Source organism: Pteropus vampyrus, unplaced genomic scaffold (genome assembly GCF_000151845.1).
Source record: "Pteropus vampyrus isolate Shadow unplaced genomic scaffold, Pvam_2.0 Scaffold72, whole genome shotgun sequence".
In the NCBI taxonomy this organism is placed as follows: Eukaryota; Metazoa; Chordata; class Mammalia; order Chiroptera; family Pteropodidae; genus Pteropus; species Pteropus vampyrus.
Genome location: NW_011888853.1, coordinates 2,506,290 through 2,516,899, shown reverse-complemented (window position 1 = coordinate 2,516,899; position 10,610 = coordinate 2,506,290). Strand labels below are relative to the sequence as shown.

The following is a 10,610-nucleotide window of genomic DNA, read 5'->3' as shown; positions in this document are numbered from 1 at the left end:
GTGAGTGTACAAATATCTCAAGACTCTGCTTTCAGTTCTTTTGGATAGATACTCAGAAGTGGAACTGCTAGAGCATATGATGATTCTTTAATTTTCATAAGAATTATCATACTGTTTTCTACGGCGGCTGCACCATCTTACACTCACACCAACCGTGCACCAAGATTCCAATTTCTCCACATCCTCACCAATGCATGCTATTTTGGTTTGTTTTTTTCTTTTTAGATAGTAAACATCCTAATGACTATGAGGTGACCGTTTATTGCGGGTTTGATTTGCATTGCCTTAATGATTAGTGGTGTTGAGCAATTTATTTTAAAATGCATCAGTTCATTTAATCTTCATAACAACCATCTTAATTGGTTATCCTTATTGCACAGACGACGGGAAAAGGTTTAGAGGGAGAGTAAGTTATTTGCCCACCATCTCCCAACCAATAATAGTGGAGTCAGGATCGGAACTACAGGACTCAGATTTCAGAGTCCACAATGTCCTATGGCACAGCGAAGAGCCATATCTCCCTCGCCTCTACATATCTCCCTCTTCCGACTGCTCGCTTATAAGTCCAGAAAAGGGAACAGGTCCCTAGCTGTCACAGTTTCCACACCAGGATGCTGCTTGCTGCCTCCACTAGCGCTTCCTCTGACCACTGCTTTCTTGGGGGTAGGGGGTTGCTGCTTGTGAGGCTGCTTCCTCACAGGCGAGGTGTTTCCTTTCTGTAGGTGGGCCACCCCATCTCCCAAATCCCCGGGGAGGTAGACATTCCGAAATCCAAAGTCCTTAGCCACCCGCCCCCGGCGTCTGTGCGCGAGACGCGAGCCGGATCCTTCGTGCACGGATGAAGGAGCTGAATGTCCATCTCCAGGTCCTCCGCCCTTGGTGAACGGGGAGATGGAATTGCTCCGGAGAAGACTCCGCCGGCTGTGGTCCCCTCCGCCCCTTCCCCGCCCCCGCCTGCGAGCCCTCAGCCCCGCCCGCCACGACTCGAGACCGGGAATCCGAGCCGGTGCGCAGGTGCACTCCAACAAGTGGCCGCTGCCTGCGGGCCCGGCCGTCGGCAGCGGAGTCCGCCGCTATCCCGTCAGCCCGTCCTGGCAGGTCCCGCTCTCTCCCGCCGCAGTTGTCACGCCTCCTCTATCCCGTCCTGCTCTGCGGCCGAGGGGCAAGATGGCTGCCGAGAAACAGGTACCTGGAGGCGGCGGTAGCGGCGGCGGCGGGGGCAGCGGTGGCGGCGGACGCGGTGCCGGAGGAGAGGAAAATAAGGAAAACGAACGGCCATCCGCCGGATCGAAGGCAAACAAAGAATTCGGGGATAGCCTGAGTTTGGAGAGTATCCTGGAATAATAGGGCCTAACTCGCAATGATTACGTGTCGCTCTGGCGGGCCGGGGGCGGGAGAGGCAGCGGGTGTCCGCACGTCCTGGGCAGGAGAGGCCGAGGGGTGCAGTTTCTCTCGCGCTTACTTTTTAACACACTCAGAGCTTCAGGGTCTGTAGTTTGACCGGCCTTTACTCGCATCACCTTCGCCTTTCAGGGTGGGGAACGTCCTTTTCTTTCGGGCAGCACGGGGATATTGGGCAGATTTCTGCAGTTTTCCTGACAGTTGCCCGGTTGATGGGCTGGTGACGTGGAGGGACAGCCTGGCCACCCCGGGGAGCTCCTGGCACCTTGAGCCACTAAACTGGGGAAAGGAAACAGCACTCCTGACGTCCTGGCTTAGTACTTTTGTCTGACAGCCCTTCTGCCGTCGGAGAATGGGTAGTAAAATAACAATTTGATGTTCTGGGAGTGAAGGCAAAGATTGACTGCTCCAAGGAAAAGCTTGTCGCTCCTTTCGAATAGAAGTCATCGTAGCTTTTTAACATCGCATGTATAACTTTATAAATCTGTTGAGAGTTGTTCAGATGAACCGAAGGAATTGGTTTCTAGTTTTCATCAGTGTAGTCACAGTAGAGTGCTCATGACACTAGTGTGTGGCTTTTTGAAACGAAATAACAAGTGGAGAAAATAGCCGAATCTCTGAAATAAAACGTTTAGCTTTAACATCTTAATGTCTTAAGTTTTCAGGGGATTGGAGTTTTTTACTTTTTGTGCTGGTGGTATAGTTCTAAATGGATGTTAGAATGCCCTGATTTTACTACAGACCTTATAAAGCCTGTCCCCTTTTAGTTATTGAAAGTCTTTTTAGTGTTCAGAATTTTAAAATACACCTATAGAGAAGCATTGAGGAAACTTTAAAACTAAAATTGTAGATAAAGGTCATTAGACTTCCTAAAGTTTGGTACATAATCTCAAAATATTTTAAGATTCTCCAAAAGGAGAGTTTGGTCAGGGCTCTTTCTTTTAAAAGAAAAACTTCAATATTTTAATGCGAACCATGGCCTAGTTTGGTTGACATGTGCTAACCGTAGGCTCATGCAGCATCACGGCTGTTAAGGAAAGTTAGATTTGACTGATGTAGGAGGTTATGCAAATGGAGGAGTGATATACTTATGACCTGTATCTGTCTGAGTGCAATACCTTTTCCAGGTGCGAATCAGTGGGAACCACCCGTTATAGTCAGTATTCAGAATCCAGCCGCTTTATTTAAGTTGTTAGGTTTCAGTAGCCTTAATGGCTGATAATGTTCTCTTTTTTTATTTTTAAAGTAGTAACAATTCAGGCAGTTGGCTTTTCCATACGCTTAACCATCCTAAAACAAGATAGCTATTGAAAGTGGTTACAAGAGGTTTCACTGGTTAATCTATGTATTTCAGAAATATTTAATGTGCTGCGGTTTGATACAAATACAGACGACTGGGGACATGTTTTGATGTATTTGGATTCTTGCCATTGTAAGCTTTTCCTTAATCTTGGCTTTAGTTCTTCAGATTATTAAGGAATCCCAGCAGCAGCATGGCTTACGGCATGGAGATTTTCAGAGGTACAGGTTAGTATCATGTGCAAGATGTGTGGAAATCTTTCTGGAAATTTCAAATTTCGTTTGCCTCTTCATGTCCTACTTACTCTCCTGTATCAGAAAGTGAACTTAAGGCATCTAGCTCTGAACATATATCGAGTCCTCAAAAGCAACTTAATTTGCAAATTAAAATTTTTCTGATGAATAAAAAGAGTGAACCTTTTTATCCATTTTGCCTCACAATGTTGCGGATACCTTGGAGGCTTCTGCTGAAATTAACAAGCAGTTAATGGTAATTGGGTTTTTTTTAACTTAACTATATTGTAGACTCTTGGTAAAATGCAGAGCTTTTCAGTGTTTTAAACGTTATATAAGGGGAATTTCCGTCATAATTTACTGGTAAACTTTTATAACAGCTGTCAAGTTGGAAAACAAATTTAACGTGACTCTTAAAAAATATAATAGATGCTTAATGTATAATATACAATTCAGTACTTTGAAGGCAACTATTTCTATATTGTAGATATAGGCTTTGACTACCTGATTTTTAGAAGTAACTGCTGAAACACTCTGCATTTCAGAGACTCAGGAGTCAGCCTTGCGGTGGAGGCGGCAGCACTGGGGCAGAGTGAACGAGATGGGAAGTGGTGGGAATGAAGTGGGAGAAGCAGGCCGGGCCAGAATGTGCAGGACCCGTGGGCCAGGGAAGCGCATGCACATGTTCTGGGGGTGGGGAGGAAGCCACAAAAAGAGTTTTAAACAGAAGACCGTTGTGACTTGATTTTTTTTTTTAAATTATTAAGGAAATTTCCAAAAATCGTAGACACGATAGTATAACGAAACCATCACACATTTTATTATAGCGATTAACTTTCTGCTCTTTTTGTTACATCTGTTCCCTCCTTTTTAAAAAACATTTTATGGAAGGATTTTTTTTTTTTTTTTACCACTTTATTGAAGTATTACTGACATGCAACGAAGGGTACAGAAATTGATCAATTTTTCACAACCTGTAACCAGCACCCAGATTAAAAGACAGAACATCACCAGCATCCCGGAAGTCTCCCTTTTTCTCCTTCTAATCACAAACCCGTCCTCCTCAAGGGTCACTGCAGTCATGATTTCTAACACCTTAGGTTAGGTTGGCTTATTTTTGAAATGTATCTACACAGCAGCACATCACATATACGCTTTCGTGAGTGCCTTCTTTCAACATTGTTTTAAATGCCGCCATATTGTTTGGGGGTTTTAGTTCTTTAATTCCCATTACTACATGGTGTTCTCTTTTGTGAATATGTTGCATTTTATTTTCCTGTACTGTACTGTTGCTGGGCACTTGGCCAGTTTCCCGTTTGGGCTTTTAGAAATAATGCTGCCGTAAACATTCTTATATATCTTGGTGGAGGGAAGTGTGTGTTTCTATTTGATATACACCTGGGAGTGGAATACTATAGGATATGCTATGTTCAGCCTTCAGATAACATATCGTCGAGCAGTTTTCCAAAATCATTGTGCCAGTTTGCACCGCTGCCAGTGTGTGAGAGCTGCAGTTGAGCGCATCCTTGCCAGCAGGGATATGGTGTGGCTTGTTTTTGCCGAATTATTTTAGAGCCAAGTCTAGACATCATACCGTTTTACCCATCAATACTTGAGTTTGTGTCCAACAAAGAAGGCTTTTAAAGAAGTACAATGCTATTATCCCACCTAACCAAATCAGCAATAATTTTTCAGTCTCATCTTATGTAATGATATTGAATAATATAAAAGTACTGTCTGTTCAGTTTTTCCTAACTTTTTTTTAAATTTTTTTTCCTTTTTTTTTTTCCGTCTGAAATAATCTCAGACTTGCAGAAAATTTGCAGGTACACTACAAGTTACATTTTTTCCTGAACCATGGCAAGTAGCTTGCCTACTTAATGCTGGTTGCCGCAGAATAATGTGTTTTCCACAAACAAGGACATCTTAATAAATATATCCATATTGCCAGAAAATTCTTACCAATTTGTATTCCTTCCCGTAATGTATGAGTCTTCCATTTGATTTTCATATAAAAGGGTAAGTGATAAAGCAGAAGTTATGAATTGAGTTTCAGATTTTTTTCTTTATTTTTCTTTTCAGACTACTTTTCTTTTTAATAACCTGTGCCCTCGTAACTTTAAGGTGCTAAAGTATCATTTAAATACCATTTTGTATTGTAAAATATTTGATTAAGGGTTAGTAAAACTTTGTATGTATTTTTACACTAATTTGGTCAAAATACATTTATTGAACATCTATATGCTAGGCACTGTGCTGAGACATTTGAAAGTAAAATCTCTTTGCACTGAAGCAGTGTGTGTGAGTGTGATAGACATGTAAGAACATATTTGTAATGCCCTGTGCTATAGTACAAGTAAGAATAAAGAGCTTCATGAGCACGAAAGGGAGTCTTGGCATAAGAGGCCCCCACTCAGTTTTTCAAAACCCACCCTAAGTCCACTGCAGTGAAGTGTTGTTAACAAGAAGAGAAGGGTTACTCGTGTCCTTTACATTCAGTTTGACGTTTGCCTTGTTTTCTCGGTTGCCATTTTATCTGCATGATCCCAAAGTGCGTGTTCTTTGAGAATGCGTACCGTGTCTTCTGTCTCTTGTTCCCAGTCATACTGCCCTGCATGCTTTAGGTCAGTGAATGTTTGCAGGATGATGTAACCCTCAGTAGGACACCTCAGACCTTTGACCTTATTAGACAATTTGCTGTTGAAAGGACTGTCATCTCGGCTGAACGATTTTTGCTTACGGTCTCTTACAGGGGCTACTGTTCCCGCAGACAGAGACGGCTCCGGAAAACGCTTAACTTTAAGATGGGGAACAGACACAAATTCACAGGGAAAAAAGTAACCGAAGATCTTCTGACCGATAACAGGTACTGACGGCTCAGCGCTAGGTGCTAAATACTTTTTGCTAATACATTTATTGAATAATTATAATGTGCCAGACATTTTGCCAAACTCTTTATCTCATGTGACTCTTTTAGCAGCTCTGTGGAGTGAACATTTTTACTATTCCTGTATTACAAGATGAGGAAACTAAGGCTCAAAGAGGCTCAATAGTTTGTTCAAGAACTGTGGGGTGGTGAATGTTAAAGTCAGCGATTAGAATTTAATCAATTATTGGGTAAGGTTTCTAGAATGCAGATTTCAATGTCTATAAGTGCTTACTTAAATCATTATATCTTACGTGAAATCTGGTTGTGTGTAAATTATTCTAGAAGAGAGCTGTGTTTCAGTGCCGAGTGTTACCATGCTTAATGTTAGCGGAGGGGTTAATCTGTCCAGCAACACGGATAGAACATCTCTAGGTCAGTTCCTCAAACCGTGGCCTGTGGGCCAATTTGGTCCTCCTACCACTTGTTTTTGTAAGTTAAGTTCTTCCGGTGCATGGCCATTCCTCTAGGCGGTGTTTACAGCTGCTTTTGTGCAGTAATGGCGACAGAGAGCATAGATTCTGCAAAGTCTGAAATATTTACTATTGGGCCCTTTACAAAAAAATGTTTGCTGTTCCCCAGTCTCATTTGTGGCCAGGACTGAGTATAGAAGGCTTGGGGAGGTGTGGATCTTCCACCTCGTTGATGGTGATCTTATTGAGAGATGTTGGTCAAGTACAAAACGGAGCACTATGAGATAGTGAAACTGCCATGTCGTGTGCCATTTACTCTTAATAATTCCGAAATCTTGGAAGGGAGAGTTGAGTTTGGGGGTTTTGATAGGGAAGCCAGGAGGCCTGCATGGAGGAGGCCAGACTGCGAAGGATTTGTGAGAGGAAAGAACATTCTGTGTCGAGGGAGACATCATGCCATGGTGTCCGTGAATGCACTCCAGGAACTGTCCTCCTCTGGACAGTTGTTACCCTCTGCTCAGGCAGTGAAGAGGCTGGGAGCTCGCGGTGTGGAGACGGTCGGCACCTAGAGCATAGACCACGACGAGACGGGGCAGGAAGTGTTGATTAAATCTGATGTGATTGAGTTACAAAGAGTCTCTTATGATAGCAGGACCCTTTATTTTGGAAAGATGAGATTAAGCTGACATTTTAAGAAGATTCGTCAAGGCAGTAGTTTAAACAAAGATTCACGTAGTAGTAATAAAGTAGCTAACTTATTTAGCACTTAGTAAGTGCCAAGCTCTGGTCTTAAGCGTGTTATGTGTATTACTGCATGGGAGAGTGAGACACAGAAAGGTTAGTACTTTGCCCAGAGTCACACAGCTACTGAGTGATGATGGCACTGAGATTCCAACCCAGACTCTAGAGCCTTCTTCTTAACCACTTCAGTATATTGCCGCTTAAGGCCTGGGTTTCTAACTGGGTCGGGATGAAGGAGGTGTTAATTCAAAGATGAGGCCAGACCGCATGGACTAACTCTGTTTGCTAAAATTGGGAGGGGTCAGTCAGGTTTGCCAGGTTCGAGGTGGAACAGGCTTTTCAATGACATGTGTCCGGTGGGTGGTTAAAACCTGATGCATGGCCTGAGTCGGGATCAGAGATGTGGATTTGGGATCTTGGTCGATGCCACAGGAAGAATAGCTAGGAAGAGAGCCAGGGAGCTATGGGGAGAAGTCGAGAGGCCGGAGCTGGTGCTGTGAATGCCTGAGTCTCATGCTCCTGGCCTTTATCGTTCAGCTTGCTCCTCCTCTCTGGTTTAGATATTTGCTTCTGGTTCTGATGGATGCTGAAAGAGCCTGGAGCTATGCCATGCAGCTTAAACAGGAAGCCAACACTGAACCCCGAAAACGGTTCCACCTGTTGTCTCGCCTGCGGAAAGCTGTGAAGCATGCCGAGGAATTGGAACGCTTGTGCGAGAGCAATCGCGTGGACGCCAAGACCAAGCTAGAGGCTCAGGTTAGGGTCTTAACATCAGCCCCGCTTTATCTAGGGATTAGCGACGTGACCTTGAAACAATACAGTTAAACAGAACAGAGTTTCTGATGTGGGAGGAGAAAAATCCTGCACTTGCTTTTTCAAGGTGAAGTTGGCCTCTGCTTTTTGAGCTCTTGTTTTTTAATAATCAGCTCTCACTTTTAAAGAAAGCTCATGTTTCTTTTAATACATAGAAAGCTTGCATCTTTTTTTTTAGGCGAGGCAACCCTTGGTTGACCTCACAGATTGCAAGGACCTTGTCAGTTTACAGTCCCTTTTTTTTTTTACACCTACAGCGCTTGGTCTTCCTAGGTGGTCTCCCATCCAAGTACTGACCAGGCCCGACCCTGCTTAGCTTCCGAAATCAGACGGGATTGGGCTTGTTCAGGGTGGCATGGCCGTAGACAGCTTGCATCTTATATCTAGGAGAGTTCACAGAATAATTTTTTTCATGAATTTTTAAAAAGAGATATTGCAAGTGTATATTCAACTTTTGATACTTCTTATAGCCCCAAAGCTGGTTGTTAAGTCAAATGAAGAAAATAAATTTCCTTTTTTTGAAGTTCTCTCCCGGGAGGTAAATGAATCATAACAAGTTCCCTGTGTGTCACATTTTATTAGTGAAAAGTTTCTCTCCCTTAAAATCAACCTGCATGTCTGTGTTCTTGATATCCAAGTTCAAAGCAAATAGAAGAGATGGAGCTGTAACCCTCGTTCTCGGGTGCTGAAGCAGTTTCTCTTTTCCTGTCGCCCTCCAGGCTTACACAGCTTACCTCGCAGGAATGCTGCGTTTTGAACATCAGGAGTGGAAAGCTGCCATTGAGGCTTTTAACAAATGCAAGTAAGTTTTCCAGTCTAAAGGCTTTGGCCGGTTTTGATTCTAGATAACGTTCAAGCTGCAGATCAACCGACAGTTGTTTCAGTGAAAGTACAGTTTCCTTTTTTTTCTTCCTGGTAGGAATGTTGATTATTCCCTTTCATCCTAAGAACATACCAGTTCTGGTAGCTGGTGGAGGGCCTCAAAGTTCCTTATTTTGTTTTTAGCCACTGTGTTCCTCGTGAGTCCATTTTCTTAAGGCTGCTCTGAAACCTGGTGGTTCTTTCCTCACAGAACGATCTACGAGAAGCTCGCCAGTGCTTTCACAGAAGAGCAGGCCGTGCTGTACAGCCAGCGTGTGGAGGAGATCTCGCCCAACATCCGCTACTGCGCGTATAACATTGGTGAGCAGGGACTGCCTGAAGCGTCGTCGGGTTGCTGGTGGTGGTCCACCTTAGAGAGCCTAGAGAATTATGTGACTTTCTGCCCTTTCCCTTGCATCCATCCTTGACATGGGTTTTGGTTAATGGAAAAGGTAGAACTGTCGAAGTCAGCCCTGCTCCACATCACAGAAGGCATTTCCTTTGCTGCCGTTCCCATCATGCCGTCTTCTGTACCCCCCGCAAGCTTTGTACAAGGGCTGGGGTCCACCGCAGCGTCTGTGGAGGGCGGAGCTCTTTCAAGTCCCAGGGTGAACCTAGTAGTTCTTGAGAGAGCAGACCAGACCCTAGAGGATTTGCCACTCATTCTTCCTCTCTCTTTCTCAGGGGACCAGTCAGCCATCAATGAACTCATGCAGATGAGATTGAGGTCTGGGGGCACCGAGGGTCTCCTGGCTGAAAAATTGGAGGTAATCTCATATGTACATTTTGTGAAAAGTCTTTGGTTTGAAAAAGTCCAGAAAAAGAAGTAATCCACCCAATATAGTTGCTATGAGTATGTGCATATTTATATCTATGTCTGTATTTTTAATGAAAATTTTTCATTTAGTATTGTTTAACTTTTTTTTTCCCATGTTACATTTATTTTCTAAGTAACATAGCCTCATAGAAAAAATAGGAAATACAAAAGGTGGAGGAAAAATAGAATCATATGGATTATCACCCAGAGGTAACCACTATTAATGTGATGGCTGTCTTGCAGACTTTTGTACGTGTAGGGAAAGAAGGCATATGTTTTTAAAACGAGGTCTCATTATGCACTGTTTAGTAACATTCTTTTAAACTGTAATGTCACATGCAGTTTTTCCACTTCAGTAAATACATTTCCACATCGTTGTCTTTCGATGGCTGCGTGGACTCCATTGAAGTCTGTTTTATTCGATCACTTCACTATTACTGATTAAATGGTAAACGATATTCCCGTGAGTACCTGTGTCCCCAGTTTTTGTACACATTCTTAGTTATCTCCTTAGGACAAATTCCTAACAGTGGAATTTCTGCCTGTGATGTATATAGATATACTTTTCTTTTTACATCCTTACCAAAACTAGTGTTGGCCTTTTTAACCTTCTATTATGTCCTTTTAAGATTTGAGTTTCTTTAAGCTAGGATGTGTTATGCCAAGGAGGAACTTAAATATAAATTTGTGTGTACTCTGTAAAATGTTTATATGTTGGTTATAGAAGAGACATAATTTCCACTCATTTTACCCTGGTCACTCGTATCCACAGTTAAAACTTGGCTGACTTTTTAAAACTGTTTTCCAGGCATTGATCACTCAGACTCGAGCCAAACAGGCAGCGACCATGAGCGAAGTGGAGTGGAGAGGGAGAGCGGTCCCGGTGAAGATCGACAGGGTGCGGATCTTTTTGTTGGGGTTGGCCGATAACGAAGCAGCCATTGCCCAGGTGAGGAGGAAGCACCTGCTCTGTCTTCTGCATGTGTCTGAAGGTGGTTCTTGTTTAAGAGGTAGTATTTCGTTGGTGTTCATTTATCTTAAAAATGTATCTTAATATTGTTAGGGGTTGATGCACCCTCTTGAACAAAATTATTTTAAAAGCTGA

General features: G+C 43.1%; 1 protein-coding gene and 1 pseudogene across 1 annotated transcript in view; one reads left to right on the top strand and one right to left on the bottom strand.

Moving 5' to 3' along the window:
* The first annotated feature begins 1,135 nt into the window (after positions 1-1,135).
* SRP68 (signal recognition particle 68) overlaps positions 1,136-10,610 on the top strand; it is a 26,879-nt gene continuing 17,404 nt past the window's right edge. The window contains exons 1-8 of the mRNA XM_011361980.2: positions 1,136-1,330; positions 2,862-2,928; positions 5,687-5,800; positions 7,575-7,770; positions 8,547-8,629; positions 8,900-9,009; positions 9,373-9,455; positions 10,314-10,454. Coding sequence (XP_011360282.1) covers positions 1,168-1,330; positions 2,862-2,928; positions 5,687-5,800; positions 7,575-7,770; positions 8,547-8,629; positions 8,900-9,009; positions 9,373-9,455; positions 10,314-10,454 — 957 coding nt within the window. The 5' untranslated portion in view covers positions 1,136-1,167. The remainder of the gene's footprint in view (positions 1,331-2,861; positions 2,929-5,686; positions 5,801-7,574; positions 7,771-8,546; positions 8,630-8,899; positions 9,010-9,372; positions 9,456-10,313; positions 10,455-10,610) is intronic.
* LOC111741073 lies at positions 8,076-8,194 on the bottom strand (annotated as a pseudogene).